The 17446-nt window shown below is 39.1% G+C and overlaps 1 protein-coding gene across 2 annotated transcripts in view; it reads right to left on the reverse strand.

Annotated features, from left to right (window-relative positions):
* Positions 1-6124: 6124 nt before the first annotated feature.
* Positions 6125-17446, reverse strand: part of COL3A1 (collagen type III alpha 1 chain) — a 51499-nt gene continuing 40177 nt past the window's right edge. For both annotated transcript variants that reach the window (XM_071562093.1, XM_071562091.1), the window contains 17 exons: positions 17079-17132; positions 16752-16859; positions 16540-16593; positions 15971-16024; positions 14485-14646; positions 14260-14367; positions 13331-13438; positions 12896-12949; positions 12606-12713; positions 11914-11967; positions 11696-11803; positions 10468-10521; positions 10031-10138; positions 9107-9386; positions 8447-8634; positions 8042-8284; positions 6125-7298 (listed from right to left, as the gene is read on the reverse strand). In XM_071562093.1, coding sequence (XP_071418194.1) covers positions 7152-7298; positions 8042-8284; positions 8447-8634; positions 9107-9386; positions 10031-10138; positions 10468-10521; positions 11696-11803; positions 11914-11967; positions 12606-12713; positions 12896-12949; positions 13331-13438; positions 14260-14367; positions 14485-14646; positions 15971-16024; positions 16540-16593; positions 16752-16859; positions 17079-17132 — 1992 coding nt within the window. In that variant the 3' untranslated portion in view covers positions 6125-7151. The remainder of the gene's footprint in view (positions 7299-8041; positions 8285-8446; positions 8635-9106; positions 9387-10030; positions 10139-10467; positions 10522-11695; positions 11804-11913; positions 11968-12605; positions 12714-12895; positions 12950-13330; positions 13439-14259; positions 14368-14484; positions 14647-15970; positions 16025-16539; positions 16594-16751; positions 16860-17078; positions 17133-17446) is intronic.

The following is a 17446-nucleotide window of genomic DNA, read 5'->3' on the forward strand; positions in this document are numbered from 1 at the left end:
TCTCTTGATTTCTCAAAACCAGTAGTGTAATATTTGTGTGACAACTATTCACTAAAATCTCATCTAGAAAGTAAAATTACCAAACTCCTTCCTTGCCTGTCAGTTGTTTTCCTTCAGGAAACAAAGGCTATACTAAATTTAATACTCACAGGGCAGCCCACCCACTCCTTATCCCCCTCGGGGCAGGAAGGAGACCTGGAGGCGCAAAACATGTAAAAGTCAGGGGCTGACAGAACAGGAAAGGGGAACAATAATTCAAATATACAAACCAATGATGTAGAATGCAGTTTCTCACCACCCACTGACCTGTACCCAGCCAATTCCTGAGCAGTGGCTCCTGAACAGCTTTCACTGCAGCTTTATATGTTGATGATGACACCATAGGGTCTGGAATGATCAGTTGAGATCAGCTGCCCTGACTTGTGCACCTCCAGCTTCCTTGCTAGCAGGGTAGCACGAGAAGGTGAAAAGACCTTGGCTGTAACATCAGCCTGTTACCAGAAATATTTTCCTCCCAAATTGAAAACACAGCATTCTACTGGCTACTAGGAAGAAAATCAACTCTATCCCATCAGAAGTATCAAATCTGTGATTTCCCTCTAGGAATCTTATTCTCTACTTTGTAGATGCGCCCAAACTGAAAGGAAAAATGAGTAGACTTTTTCAGGTACCTTGGAGCTGTTATAACAAATATACCAAAGCTGAAATGTGAGTTACAATGAGAACACTGAAACCATAACATCTCCAGTGCCTCCATGATCGATCCTTCAATGACTGCCTTCTCAGTGGACATGGATTCAGCAAAAAAACTTAAGGTTTGAACTTTACTCTAGACTTGTTTATTGCTAAGGGCATATTGAAAGGAGAGAAGGTTTGAATAGGACTAGCTTTGCCAGGTACAACCTAAGGAAGCAGGAGTGGCTGCTGTAATGGGAAAGCAGCAGTGTAGGTTACAGTCAGTGCTTCCAGAAGGCACACTCTAGGCTGAACCCTGGAGTATTTTGCAAGGTGAAAAGCAAGTAGGAAAACAAGATTCACCAGGATTTTGTTTGAACTTCATTCTTCCTGGAATAGCAATCCCTCAGTGCAGCATGAGCTACTTCTCCCCTCCTCCCAGTAAACAGGTAGGCAGAAGCACAGAAAGCATCTCTTCATCTCCCAAGTCCTAAAACCTCCTGCAGAATATCTTTCTCTTCTACTACTTTAAATCTAGGTTACTTCAGATTTTCTTAAAGAGCATAACAAGATGTAATCAAGGAAATCTGATTGCAAGCATATGTTGAACTAAAATGCTAAATCATGGTAAAAAATATTCATACATTAACTTTGTATTTTCATGACATTATGTGTCTCATTACTCACGTTTCCAGAAGAGAAGTACTTGGTTTAAAAGTAAAAGTCTGCCAGACCCAACTCCTTTCCCAGAGTAAAGAAATGGATAAGATTTTTAAAATGAGCTATTAAGGTTGAAGTGAGCATGTTATCTATAAGAAACACATTTTAATTTAATTTTTTGACTACAATAATACTGTCTCATTGTCATAAATAATAACAAGTCCTCCAAAATAACATCTTTCCCAGCATATATAATTATGGTTCACCTGATAAGGAACACTAGACATTAGATTTTCCTAGCAAAACTCTCAGGACAGCCACAGCATGACAAAGCAAGAGTTGGGAAGATATCTTTCCTTTAGGAATTAAAAATTCCTGTGGACAGCTCTTCCTCTAAGTTACTGCCTGGAAATGGAAGTTTAAGATTAATTGGCTGATGACACAACAAAGCAAGGGCTACCAATTAAACTGCTGCATATTTAAATGTCTATTTTTACTTTGTCTTTTTAAGGAGAAGAGGTTGTTGACAGTTCACCAGCTTCCAGAAGAAATTCCCAGTAGCTACACAAATCCAGAAGCCTTCCCAATCCCACCATAAGTGCTGTTTTGCCTTGGCCTGGCTTTGGCTGCCAACTTACCACTAAGGTGACGCAGTGCAGGGACACAACTCCATGAGCAGCTCATCTCTGGCCAAGAGCTGACCCTGGGTGGGCACATCCAGGCAGGAGTGTTGCTGCAGCCAAGCTGTTTCTGCCTCCCCTGAGAGCTCTGAGAGGGGGCTTTGGAGGGTTTTAAAGTAGGGGCTGGAGCCACACAGCTGCTCAAAGTGATGGCCATGGAGAATGCCCTACCTATTACCTTGAGGGAGGTGAGGTTGTAACTGGGAGAGTCACAGGGGTTTATAATTTGTTTACAATTAGGATCCCATCAGATAGCAAAGATTTTCTGTTAAACAAAGGTTTTTTAGTTTGTTGTCATGTTTGAGGGTTTATTAAGCATTATTTACATAAAGAAATGAGATGTTGCAGTAGTCCCTGTGCCACACACAATGGTCAGGGAGTCCACATTCTCCAGAAGAAAAGCTCTGGTGTCCTACAAAAGGGCTGCACCTCTAGGTAAGAACTTGAAGTTAATTGAAAAGGCAAAGTTGCAAGGCATTATTAAAACCTTAATTAGTGATATCTGGAAGTTCCTGGTTTGCTCCAGGAAACTCTTTGAGAGAGGGCTTTTTTTGCATGTTTCTTTTCTTGTTTAACCAAAGAACCATAGTAATGTAGTGCTATGAAGTGTGTGAGTATCAACTGGTGTAAAATCTGATTAAATAAGCAGCTGTGGATCATAACAAGAGATTTCTTATATCAGTCTGACTGCTGTGTGGGCAAATTCTTCCTTGTTTTTTCATGCCTCTCATTCAACTTCAGACATCTCTTTCAACTATGTAGACAACAGCTTTGAATTTATATGCCAAAGGAATACTCACTTGAAATCTGCCTAAAATGAGCTTCTCTTAGAGCTTAAAAGCAGGTGTTGGTGTTTTCATCCAGAGCAGTTTATACTAAGCAGTTCTGGATGCTTAAAGGAGAAGGAAAGCAAACAGGGTGATTTAAGTCCTCTCTGTGTGAGAGCTGTTTTTCAAACCACAGTTTTGGACATATGCACCTTAGTTTTAGACTAAATATGAAGATGAGTTTACATTGTTACATTTTTCTAACTCTATTAAGGCAAGAGTCAAAAACAAATTAAGAGAAAAAAACACAAACAAACTGTAATTTCTTCACTGATGTAGAGTGAGGCCCCCTGTTGCTCCCTGAAATTGAACTAAGTAAACACTCTCTTAATTCATGGGTATTGTAATTATTTTTTCAAGAAACAGAAGCTATACTAAAGCTTTAATTTGCACTAGACAGTGGGCCCATTGAGAGAGGGACCCAAAATATTTGCAAAAGGAAAACCAAAACTATATGGAAATGTAGAAATAATAATGGAGGAAAGAAAGATTCCCTGCAAGTGTGCAAATACCACATAGAAAACAAGGTAGAAAAGAGAAAGTTAGATTAGACAATGATGGTATTGTTGGTTATAAAATCATGACGAAAGGTGAAACTAAATCAGAATTTCAAACCTGGAATAAAAATGACAGAAAAACTGGGGACTCATAGACCCAGTTGGCCAAACAGTGTCTTTATGCGAGAAAAAAAGCCTAGTTTTGATTTTTGGATTATTGTGTCCCATGAATCACAGTTTAGTTGCTGGGAATTTACAGATTTTGTTGAAGTGTGTGACTTCAAGCCCATTCTGCAGAGTTCAGAATACTCACAAAGGAGTCTGCCTGAGCAGAATTGCTACATGGGGATCAGAAGGTTGAGTCAATATTTTGTGATTTAGGCTGGGTTTATCCTGCCTATTTACATGCTGTCCTGAAATTTAGCTCATGTTAAAATCAGAGGCAATGCTTGTTAATGTGTCAAGCAAAGATTGTGAGAAACATGAAGAATATGATGAACTACAAGTGAAAATCACCTGTGTTAAACCCTGCCCTGCCTGCCCCAGAGTGGTCACAAAGGGTAATTCTTGTGAAGTTGCTGCTTGTTCCTGTGAGCTGATTTTTAGAAAATAACTTTAGGAGTAGTAGAACAAATCTACTTTTTCCACAAGCAAAAGAACAGGAGCCTGTGTGAGTGAGTGAGTGAATCATGGGTGTTTATAATTTGTTTACAATTTGGTTCAAATTAAATATCAAAGTTTTTATGTTTGAGAAGCGTTTGCTGGATTTCTATCAAGTTTCAGACTGTTTCAAACATAATATCCATAAAAAATGTAGAAAGGGGGTGTTGAAATAGGCCCATGCCAGGGAGTCCACCCTCACTGGAAGGAAAGCTCTGGTGTCCTGCAAAAGAACTGCACCTTCAGGTGATAACTGGTAGCAATTGGAAAGGTGAATTTCAAGGCAATATTAAAACCTAAATTAGTGATATCTTGAACTCTTAGTATGATCCAGGTAACTCTTTGAGGGAGGGTTTAGTTTGTTTGCATGCTTGGGTTTTTTTTTTGTTTGTTTGTTTCTTGTGTATTGGAGTTTTTTTGTTTGGTTTGGTTTTGTGAATTTTTCATTGTTTCCTTCTTGTTTTCCCCAAAGAGCAATGTGGTGATATATAAGTACAGGCATATGAGAGTTGTGATAGCTTAACTAGTGACACTGAAAAAAATGAAGGTCTTTGAATCAAGTAAATTTTTTTATGATGGTCCTGGTTATTCCTTTGTGTTTTCTACAAATGTTCCATTACCATGTGTCATTTGTAGAAATTAGTAATGAAAGACTTGATGGCTATGTGTGCTTTAGAAAACAGCCCCCAAATCTTCACATTAAAGTTGAGTGACTGTTCCCAGCCATCCACCCACCCCCCGTAGCACTCGAGATTACAAAGGCTATTTTTTTTCTGCTGTGGGGATTAAGAGCAGGTGTTTCCAATGCATTTTTCCAGCAGTTAATATTCCTACCAGTTGCTTTCATAAAACTTCAACTTCAATCAAGTAATTCAATGTAATTTATGTCATATTAATAGTATTACATACAGATAATAATATTGCATACATGTAATTCTCATTTTCTATGAACAGTAGTCTGTTTTCACCATCAAATGAGGAGGTTTCTTGAAAGAGCCAATATTTTTTATGAATTGGTGGCACTATTGTTTTATGTTGTGTCAAGTATAGTTGTGCCTGTGTTGATACTGCATTTGTGCTGTGATGGTCTCCCCAGAGCCCCTGTTTTTTTCCTGTGTGCCATGTCCAAACTCTGTAATGCTAAAGCAGGGCAATGCCTTGGCTTAGCCCCAGATCTGGTGACATTTCTTAAAAATCAGCATTTCTCTGCTCATTTTTCCTGTTTGGTCCAATTAGAATGTGTTCTCAGAGGATGCCTAATCTGTAATTGGACAGAGAATTTTTAAGAAGCTGTGCTTTGCTTTTTTTTCTTTGTTTGTTTTTTAATCCCTTATTTTTGTTTGCCCTTGTTGTAGAGGGCCCTTAAGGATCCTGGGCTGTGGAACAATTGCATGGCTGTGTGGTAATGATGTGGGAACACGCTCTGCACCTTCCTCCTGAGTAGCATCTATCAACATCGGCCCCTGGGAGAGCTTCCTGGGCCAGGTTCCTTTGTGTGCCTTGTTTCCTTCTTCTGGCCTCGAGCTCAGGCACTGCCAAACTACTGCAGAAATTGCTTCCCCTTAAATTTTTGCTGAGATCTGGGGATGACTTAGTTGGCCATAAAAAATATCAAGATGTTTAAGCTGTCAGCTCTGTCAAAATGTTTCAATTGTCAGCTCTGTCAAACTGCCGATGCCTCTGGCCTGCCCTGTGGGACCCTTAAACCATTTATTTAAGCTGCCATCTGAAAGGCTGGGAGCCTGAGTTCCTATTTATTTAGACTGAGGCAGTTTTTTTTGGGAGGGAAGGTTATATTTTCTCCAAACTGACCTGCCTGGGTCCATGGGGCCTGTTTTGGATCCAGCTGTCAGAGCTGAATCTGTACTGATAGAGAAGCTCACCATGCTTGCAAAAATGAGCCACTGGATTGAGAGGAGTAGAAAAAGTAAGAAAGAAAGTTTCACAGTATAATGCCATAAACTGCATCCTTTATGATTATCAAGTTTTCCTTCAAAGAAATAGCCTTTTAAAAATCAGTTACAGTGATACCGGAGTTGTGTCCTAGCTTGTTCATTTGTTTGAAAGAAGAGATACAAATATTTAACTAAAAAAAAAAAGGTAGTCATTTTTATGAAACAACGAGTTTTATTAAGATATTTTATTATGTGTCTCTGTAAGGAATAGACCAACAACCATATAAAAGCTTACAAAGATGGTTAACCTTCAACACTATAAATGTGTTAACGTGACAGAAGAAATTCACAATTTTGCATCTTTATTGACTTTTACAGAGTGAAGGGAGAAAGTTCTCAACCATGACATTCCAATGACTATTTTTGACAGGAGACATTTAAAATTCTTTAAATCCTTTACCTTTTTGAGTTTTTTTAAGCAAGTCAATAACCCTGACTTGCAGAGTTAGGAGTGAAAAATACATTAGCACCATCATATTAGTCTTTTACACTTCCCTAATTTTAGTGGTCTTGACCAGCAATGACAGGAAAGTAGAGAAGCACCTTTGACAACAGAATACAATCCAACAATAAAATTATGGTGACTACTGATATTAAGGTATTAAACTCTTAAAATATACTGTACCTTTTACAGCTAATCAGTACAGAAATAGACAATTTTGTACCAAATGAATCCATGAAATTGATCACTGGGTCCAATGTGTTTTGATTGATTTGACTGATTTTTGGTTTGACTCATCAGACACATCCCAGTTTCTGTCCATGTTGAGGTAGTTGAAACAGGGAGGTCTTTCTAGGTTTATGGACTGCATCTTGGAAAGAAGGGTAAACTTTGGTACTGGGAGCAATCAGTGCTTTGTAAATTGGCTAATATTCAACTAATAGAACACAGTGTTGTTTTATTAAGTGTTGAAGTTGTATTATAGCACCACGGAGACATGTTTTGAAGATGGAATTTGGTAAAAAAAATAGAGCAAAAAAAGCATTTTTACTGTTTTTCGTGTAATAGCAAAAAAACAAAACAAAACAAAACAAAAACTACCCAAAAAACAAAACCCTTGATATCAAATTGATTTTTCCCCCAGAAATTTTTGTTAATAAATAACTGGGATACAGATGGTCACCTGTACTAGCTGACAAAGGAGCTCAGTTGGAGTGTGAATCTGTTGGGGTTTCAGAAAGAGCAGGATCTTTGATTTATAAGAAGCAGACTGGGCCAACGTCAACGCCAAATTCCTGATTGGGACCACCAACATCTATGGGTGCAATGTCAACCACGGGCAGCCTCATTGTCTTGCGTGTCCTGTATTCAAAGACTGTTTTACCCCATTCACCAGTGTGTTTCTGTGAAATTAAAAAGGAAAAAGTGTTAGAGAAATGAGTGTTGGGCTATATGAATATCATCCCACACTTTATCAGATTTCATATTTTCTATATCCATATTAATGGACCAGCTCAACCCCATGAAAACTGGTTGCAGTCTCTGTGGAAATGAACATACAGGCAAGGCATTCTTCATTTCTGGACCTTTTGTGTGAGGTCTTGACATACAGATCATTGTTGTGCTTTTGGGACTTTAAAATCCAGGAGGGAAAAATTGTGGACAGTTTTGGATTTGTTACTGAAAAGGCTGCAGGGGCTAACAGACCAGCATGCTCATGGATATTACTGCTCCTTTTCAGTACTTTCTGCTGCAGATGGTATGGCACAGGGAAGCTATATTGGATCTGCAAAATGTCCCTTCCCATAATCATAGCCCATGGCTACAATCAGCTAGCCTTGAGTTGTTGGTATGGCTAGTTTTAGAGCTGACATGGGATGAAGCAAAACAGTGACTGTGACTTCACTGATATTGACTCTAAAGCTAGAAGATATCTGTAAACACAGATTTAAATGGAAGTGTACCTCACTTTCTACAGTTGCTACAGGAATCACACTTCTGGTGTACAGGATCTGTTTCCCCTGTTAGGGGCAGCTGTGTTCTTTCCTTGCCCAGGCCATGCAAAGCTCACTCTTCCTCATTATGAGTCTAGTCCTCTAGAGGGAATTATTTATTAAACTGCAGCACTGGATTCCTGTTTACTTACAGTACAGCCATCTTCAAGTACAGCATATGTGAATTTGCTGTTTCCTTCAGCCTTGATCTCACTTTCTGTAGAGCTCATGAGTTTCAGAGCCTTTTTAACATTTCCACTGGCTTCATCCATGTAGGCAATGCTGTTCTTGCAATGGTAGGTGATGTTCTGGGAGGCACGGCTGGAGAGGATGCGGAGGAAGGCCAACTGAACTTCTGAGACATCCTCAGGAAGCTCAGGATCTCCATAGCTGAACTGCAGAGTACCACACATACACACAGCTTGTTTAATCACATCTAGGGACAGTCTGCATCATGATTATTTCATCTACTAAATGTTTCAGTTAGTCTAATTTCAGGATTATTTTCAGTATGTTGTGCTGTACAATTTGGGATGTTAACTGTGGTTATTTCTCACCTGGAAGCCTCCATTCATAGATTCTCCAAACCAAACGTGTTTCATTCCGCTGTTTGTGCTGGTCCACCAGTTTTTCCTTGGCACAGTCCCAGGGTTAGCACTGATGCATGTCTCACCAGTTTCCATATTGCAGTATACTTTAATAGCATCCATCTTGCAGCCCTGGTTTGGATCAATCCAGTATTCCCCTAGAGGTAAAGAAAAATTTTAAGGGGCTTAATATATTTGGAGAAGAATCTGTCTGCATGCTGATAAGGCTTATTGCTATGCCTGAGCCAAATCAGGAAGCATATTAATTTTGACAGAATAGATTCCACAGAAAATATGATATAAAAATATACTGAATTCATGTGAATACTGTAATGGGACTGACATTTAAATAAATATAGAACTTACACCTGTGATTTTTTTTCCCTAATATTATTTAAACATATGTTCACTTACAAGAACATAAGGAATAGAGTTGAAGTCAGTGCATTTACAGTTTAAATGCACAGTTAATTAAAGTTTAAAATTATTTTTACATTTATCATCTTTATCTTGAGATTTGTTTTTAAAAAATCATTTTTTTATAGCAGATCCCTGTATTTAAATACTTGGGTTAAAAAAACCCAACACCCAAGACCTGCTACCATTGGTGAAAATAAAATCTAAACATACCACTCTTGAGCTCGGGATGACAGAATTTCAAATCTCTGCAGTTACGAGCTGGATTCTTCCGTGACCCATCAGGACTAATGATGTTTTCAATCTGATTGTTAATTGATTTCATTGTAGATATGATCTCACCCAGACTGATGTCATTTTCTTTTGGCTCATCTCGATATTCATACCCATAGCCCACTGGACCTTTCTCGCCAGCACCCAGGGCGGCCGCACCACCGCAACAGGGACCAGGAGGACCAGCAGGACCAGGAAGACCAGGCTGGCCTGGTGGACCCTATAAAAATAGTGAACATAGCCCTGAATAAAGATCACAGGTTAAGACTAAAAGTCTGTGTGGATCCTAATCTTAAACCCGAGAATTCTCACATAAGAATTTAATTTAATTAGTTATTAATGAAACAGATGTGTAAGTATTGTTAGACTTTCCAAGTCTTCATTTTCCTAAGACTGGAATTTTTTTCTCCTCATTTTTTCAAGCTGTTACTGTCCTTTGGTCTGGGCTTTGTGGAGGAGAAGGAACCCCTTCCACTAAAGTTCAGGGAATGACCACTTCTTGGCTTTAGAAAGTGACTGTGATAGTGACCTTTGCAGCTCTGGCTGCTCTAGAGCAGTCTAGAAAGCCCATTTCAAACTTCCAAGACACAAATGGAGTCTGTGCTCTGCAATGGAGAGGAGATCCATGCTAAAAGTCAATGATTGTCCAAGACTAACACAATGCCTAGTGAATCAGTGGCTACACTGAACTACGAATGAGCTGTATTTTTTGGGGATCTAGCTGTGATAGCAAGATACCTCCTACCACCAACTCTGTCCATGAAATACAGAATTTCTGAGGGAGCTATTTAAAGAGGAGAGCAACCTAGGTTTCTTGAATATTCCCTAAACCTTTGTCTGTGTGAGTGGGTACTGTTTACTTACAGCAGGACCGCTTTCACCTCTGTTACCACGGGGGCCAGGAGGACCAATTGGACCTGGGTAGCCACTTGTACCATCTTTTCCAGGAGGCCCAGCTGGTCCTGGGGGACCCTAGAACAGTGATGAAAACAAATAATATGGTCAAAATAGTTTATCAGATAATCTGAAATTCAGAAATACTTTGTGAGATATTTCAAACACTTCTGTACAATTTAACAGCTGTTTTCTCTTTCTTCAGCTGCTGTCTGTTAAGAAATCCAATTAAAATTTATATATATACACACACACATATATATACACACACACATATACATAAATGTACATATATATGTGTGTGTGTGTATGTGCATGTGTACATATATATACATATATTTATATATATGCAAACCCAACAGTCTGACTTCTCTTTGCAGTTAGGTTAGGAAAAGAGTTTTTCTTACTCTTGCACCTGAAGCTCCTGGACTTCCAATTGCACCTTGTGGACCCAGGGGACCCTATGAAGAATAGAAAAGTCAGACATACACCTCCTGGTAATATTTTGCAACTAGGTGGATATACCTTATACCTTATATACCTCAAATAAAGACACTGAAACACATCCTTATAAAAAGACTGTGTCAGACATGAGAGAGAATGGTTGACCAGAAAAAAACTCAGACATGATTTATATGAAAACATATTAGCGATGTGATACCCAAAGTGCAAGAAAGCCAACTGACACCAATAACATTTGGATGAAACCTTGTATGCATAAGAATACATAGCCATAGGCTTAAAATGCTGCAGTTACCAGTGAAGTATTGTAAATAATTTGTCAAAACCTCATATTTTCAAATTCATTTAAAAATTTGCTCTATGGATGCACTGCAAAGAACTAAGCCATTTGTTTGATAATTATTGAACATCTTGCTGTCATAGTGTAAATAAGAATTTATCAGATTCTGTTTTTACTCATATTGTACATTAGACAATGGACTACATTTTGTTATTAAAAAGATTGGTATTGGTGTCATTTTTGGTAGATTGAGTTTTCTTTCCTTGATTCTCACTTTTGTCATGAGTGCTATTAATAGTGGGGTTTTTTTGGTATAAATTCCTCTTTAAATTTTAACCTGTCATAAAAATCCAGGACATGCCTTTATATTCTATTTCTATTCTATTACTTTCTTTTGCCCATCAATTCTTTAAGCTATTAAGAACAGTTCAAAATGGTAATGCATGTTTACAATTCAGTAATTTACAATTTCAAGCCCATTTTGCCTAAATATTAATTACTATAAAATATAATGTGACAAAAGAGAGGTATTTGGATTTGAGTAGCTTTAATTGTCTGTGTAGGATAGATTTCTAATGGACATAGATATTTCAACCCATACTTCTATATTTTCTAATTTATTCAGGAATAGCCCATATAAATAAATCAAGAAGTGTTTGTTGAATGGGATTATAGTAAAGCCAGCTTCACCTCCTAGCAGCTTCTTCCAGTTTTCAATTAATACTTATTTCAGGTTAATTCAGGGAATCTGGACTTTTGAACACATTTGACAATGAAATTACACAGGTTCTTTATAAATTTATTCTTTCCTCAGTAAATTAGTCGGGACTAACTAGGGACCTTGGACCTAAACCACGGAAACTAAGAGCAGCTATAGTTCCCAAAATACTCACAGGAGGACCAGGGAGACCAGGGGTACCAGGAAACCCTCTGTGACCCTTTATGCCATTGCTGCCTCGTTCACCAGTTTCACCTTTATCACCACGAGGACCTTGAGGACCCTGTAAGAGTAGATTTGCAATGAAAGGAAGATATAAGGAGATAAGAGAAATGCCCAAATAACAGGAAATAGTGAATGGATGATATCACAAATACTTTAAATATGACTTACAGCAGGACCACGAGCACCAGCAGGACCAGTAGAGCCTGGAGGGCCAGGTGGACCCTGTGACAAGATAAGAATGAGATGGTATGGATCACTTGGAGCTGCCTAGACTTTCTTTTATTTCCAGATGGGCAGTATGTTCAAAGCCAGCAGCTGCTCAGAAACAAGGTGAAGCCACACACATACACACACACACTATAGTCAGCAAGAATCGTGGCCAGATCCTTTTTCTACCAAGTCAGCCTTACTCAGCTGCTTGTAGGCACTGATATGTACCACAGCACTGGAGTCCTTCTTCACTTTGTGAGGTGCTCAGTGCTCAAGCTGTGCTGGTGTCAGCACTTGTGAGAAATAAATTGAAGACTTCTGAAGTTACTCCCTTAGTTTAAATAAATAACGTTGCTTGTACTGCATGAGCACCAGATGGGATGGAAATTAAGACAGGGCCTGGTGGGATGATGTGCTTTTTGGCATCCTATGGAGTACATGAATTGTAAGCTTAATTTCTATGCAGTCATCAGGAACATAAACTGAGATGTCTTTCCTCTCGATATCCTTATTTAGAGGTCCTCAGCACCAAGAAACTACAACAGTAACAAGTGTATGACACTTCAAAACTTGCTTTTTATTACTGCATGAAACAAACTTTGCATAGGAAACATATGTAAGCAGGAAGGAAGTATTTACTTTGGTCTTACCTGAAATCCTCTTTCACCAGCTTTCCCAGGTGCACCAACGTTACCTGCAGGTCCAGGGTGACCAGGGGGTCCTGGAGGGCCAGGAGAGCCACTTTCACCACGGTCACCCTGCAGACAGTAACAGTTGACAGGGTAATAAATGTTATGTTTCACAAAACTCAATAGAAAGAGTCCTTTCAATGGAGGATAACACATTCCAGGAACAAATTAGATAGCACAGAATTATGAATGTTGTCATGTAGCTCACGTGTCATTTATTTAGAAATCTAAGGATATTGGTGACTTCTTACCTTGCCTCCTGGTGATCCATCTCGTCCAGGTAAGCCATCTGAGCCAGGGTTACCCTGCAAAATGAAGGGTAGCATTTGTTCATAAACTGTGTGATGAATAAACAGCTTGTTTTTCAGTAAGCTTAAATAATGCTCATGAAAGAGAGTTTTGAAGAAGGAAGAGTTCCTGGAGGTGGAGTGGCCCCTAAATGATCTGTAAGACTTGCATTATTTTGTAGGCAACTCTTGCTCAGTTACAAATGAGACATGAGGTTCACAGGCAGTGAAGGGATGGCAGACACAGCAGGCTACACCACCTTAGATGAGAGTGTAATGTGCCCAGGCCACCGGACATCAGGAACTTGAGGGAGGCCTTGTAAACCCTAAAGTACGTTTCCTCCCAGAGTCTCCAGTTTGTAACTCACAAGCTAACAGGAAAGAACCCCATCCACTCACATCTCTGCCAGGCTCTCCAGGTAAGCCTCTTTGTCCAATAGGACCTTGGGGACCGGGAGCACCACGTTCTCCTGGGACACCATTGGTGCCTGGTCTACCATCTTCACCCTGAACAAAAAGGGAAAGTATTTTATTTTAGATAATGTACTTATGAAATACCAGTGTGTCATACATCTAAGTAATTTTGCAGTAATTTTGAAGGAGACCTAATAAAGTGGTGGGCCAGTGTGGCTTTGGAGATTGGGAATGAACAAGAGAGTATAAAAACTTGGCCCAACTGTTTTTTTTCTCACTGCTGGTAATATTCATTGAACTCAAAGAATGTTTTTTATCAACTAAGAAATAATAAATGGGTATGTCTCTTATGTGTCCCAAAATAATAGCCAACAAAGCAGTTAAAAAAAATCTGGTTTATCATTGTGTTAGTGATAAAATTTAACCAACACTCACATCACCTTTTCTGAAGGAGTTAAATGTATTTTTCCACTTGAGTCATAATATTTAAGCAAGAAACATATTCAGAATTAAGCAAGGATAAACAACTTGTGGTAGGTGAGACTATGACTCAGATCTTATAGGAAGAAGAGTTTATAGCCTCTTCCTTGATCCTCTTCAAGCGTGTGAAGCAGGTTCTATACTTCTAGATAATCTGATATGGAACACTTGGTAACAGGGATAAAAGATAACCTCACATCTCACACCTGCTTGTTGCCAGACATTCTAAAGCATGATCTTATGGTTGTAAGTACAAATAACTGTAAATTCTGTTGTCTTTGGACTAAAAAGCATTAAACACCCCACTCCCCCCCAACATGTTCATTATTTTTTATATCTCTAAGCAGCTTTTAGACCAGTTTTTTAGCTGTGTTTAGCAGATGGGTTACAGCCATGTTAGTGTTGAGGCAGTTGCTGCCAGGAATGGCACTCACCTTGGCTCCAGCCATACCAGGTGGACCACTGGGGCCACGCAGACCTGGCAGACCTGTGTTTCCCCGGCCACCAACAATGCCTTGAGGACCTGGTTCACCTGGTGCCCCCTGATTAAAGAGAAGGTCACATCGGTCAATACGAGCATCTTTAACATTTCTGCTTGTTCTTGACAGACATAATCCCAGTTTTCTAGTGTAACTGTCCCCAGCTGAAGGTATACTTACCCTTTCTCCTCGTGCACCTGGTGGCCCTTTTTCACCTGGTGAGCCAGGCTCACCTCTGATTCCAGCAGGTCCTGGACCGCCAGGAGAACCAGCACTACCAGGGGGTCCGGGAGGCCCATCCTTGCCTGCAGGCCCTGCATTACCAGGGGGACCTGGACTACCCTAAAAAGAATTTTAAAAAGAAGAGCGTGAGCTGAGTTATCAGAAACAGCCGCACAGATTTACTGGCATTGACCTTGGGAAAGTCAGCTAGACCTGAGTCATTGCCTGGAGGCAGAATTAGGGTCCAGCTTCTATGAGCCCAAATCTGGTCTGGTGTTGTAAGAGAATCTTTTCATGTATCACTTTCAAAACTGGTAGGTATTTTTTTATTGATACTGTCTGGACATAGTTTCCATAATGTAACACATGCACGTTTTGGATGCCCAGTGGCTGCAATGCATCCAACACAGGATACATGTTCCTTGCCCATGGCTCTGCCACAGAATTTGGGAAGAGTAACAGGCCCTTCTGCTTCCTTGAATCACTCCTGCCAGATACTTTTAAGGTAGTGTCTTGGACATGTACAGAGTGAAATGTGTTTCATTAAAACCTTAGCTGAGCCAATCAATGGAAAGAATTTCATTGACTAATGGGACCTTAAATACTACTTTTTCTTTTTATTCAGCAATATTCTAACTCTGTCTGTAACTATGACAGAAAATAAAAATGTGTTTATAGATTTTTAAAATTTTATATCTCAGTTACCATACAAAAAATTGTATTTTAAAAATAGGTATAGGCATTGTATTCTTTGTATTTTCTTAATTTTTGAAGAATCAAAAATCAGAATCTAATTTTTACTATGTGAGTCAAAAGTAGGTACACATTGAACATGCAAGAATATTATGAAACAGCTTTTCTTCTCATACAGATATTGTATAAAATACTGGAATTCGGTGATGCAGCAGGATGTGTTTTTATTATAGGACACTGCAGACTAGTAGATTAAACTTCAAATGAAGCCATCTCATAAGAAAGAAACTTTTCCCCAAGAATGATTCCAGTTAATCCCAAATTAATTAAATCTTATGCCATTCCATTACACAGACACCTAAAAAAAATCTCAGCAATTATCTACAATACATAGCTTTGAAAGTGAATACCAGTTCAAGACGAGCATTAATTATTTCTTGTATCATAAAAGAGCAAGAGAGAAGACAGGATGTCTGCCACCACCAGAAATACTCAAGGACCTAATCCAGGAGAAGGACTCCACTAACTCTGAACTGGCTTTGGAAAGAAAACCATGATAGAAGGTGTATCTAGACAGTAAGTAAAGTGAAAGAATTGCTAGTCTATATGATAAGGAGAGTAAACTTTTTTCCGGATATTTTTCCCCTAAGTCCAAACATCATATTCAGAATGTTTTTGCATAATATATTTTATTTTATACATAAAATATATATTAACAAAGTAAGAATAAAAGGGGTATAAGGTAACTTACATTGTTACCAGGGGGACCAGGTAGACCACGAGCACCAGGGAAACCAGCAGCACCCTGTAAGAGATCAATACTTTTAGTTGTTATTTTATGAACACTGGAAAAACAGAACAAATTGATTTTTGTAGACCAGCTAACTTTCCCAGGTTTTAAATTTTTGTTCCCAGTTGGTTGTGTTTGGTTTTCTTTTTTGGTTGGTCTTTGTTTGTCTGTTTGTTTAGTTTGGTTGATTTGTTTGGGTTTTTTTGACAAGGGGAGGTCACATATGCTCCTCAAAGGTGCATTAATGGACCTTGAGAAACTTGGCAAGGATGGCAGGAAAATATAATAACTGTTGAGATAAGCCATTTTAGAGCTTTGGTTCAGTGTGCCAAAAGATATTTTGGCACCTTACTTACATTAAAATCACTGTAAACCAAATCACTAAACACCTCAGCTTTAATTACTCCTAGAACATTTTAATTATTCTTGAACTGCAGATACTAAATCTTTGAAGGTCTTGTTTTTCATTCACGCTACATTTGTTGTAATAGATAAAGGCATTTAGAAGTGACTAAATCAGAGATACTCACAGGGCCTCCAGGAGATCCACGGTCTCCCTTTATTCCTTGGGGACCAGGTGGACCCTACAGGAAGAAGATAAAGCAAAATTATTTGATAAAGATTGAAATTATGGAAAGTATCTATAAGTTACAGGCAGTTCAATGCCTGCTTTTGGGCCCAGCCACCTTCAGGCTGAGGGAGGGCTGTATCTCTGTATCAATAAGAAGCAGCAAAGACTTACTGGTGCACCAGGACCGCCCTGTGGACCTGCAGCTCCGGGGGGTCCAGCCTCTCCTCTTAAACCAGGTGGGCCTCTTTCTCCTTTCCCACCAGGTTCCCCATTTTGGCCCTGCAGGAAAATTATGTGGTTTTATTACAACTCTGAAAAATGCAGATGATACCTCTGTGATGAGAAACACTCTCCAGATACTCCTCCGAGAGGAATTTCTATATTAGATTTAATGTGAATGCAATCCAGCTCTATTGGTCTACCAGTACAGGAGGGAAAAGATGAAGAAATGTTGCTCTGCATGTGATTGAGTACAGAAAGAGTAGTATATATACTTACTGGAGCTCCAGGGAAGCCAGCAGGTCCAGGAAGACCTTGTTCTCCTCGTTCACCCTACAGAAAACAACATGTTAGAAAGATAAGCTTCACTCTGAAAGTTAGAGAAGTCTCCTATTGATGCTCTTGAAGTTTCTCTGTCTTATTAGCTTTTGGAGGAAAAAAACCCACCTGATCTAAAACAACAATTGCTCTTGAACACTAAGAATTAAAATTATTTGATAATTATCTAAAGTGTGACAAGGTGGTCCTAGCTACACCTGCATAAAGTCTGAGCACAATCCATGGTGTCCCCCAGGTGCAACAGTGATCCCAGTGAGCTGTTTTATCAGTATAAAAAAAATAAATATAAGAGTATTTTTAAAAGTTTC

The sequence above is a fragment of the Pithys albifrons genome, chromosome 8, assembly GCF_047495875.1.
Source record: "Pithys albifrons albifrons isolate INPA30051 chromosome 8, PitAlb_v1, whole genome shotgun sequence".
Lineage (NCBI taxonomy): Eukaryota > Metazoa > Chordata > Aves > Passeriformes > Thamnophilidae > Pithys > Pithys albifrons.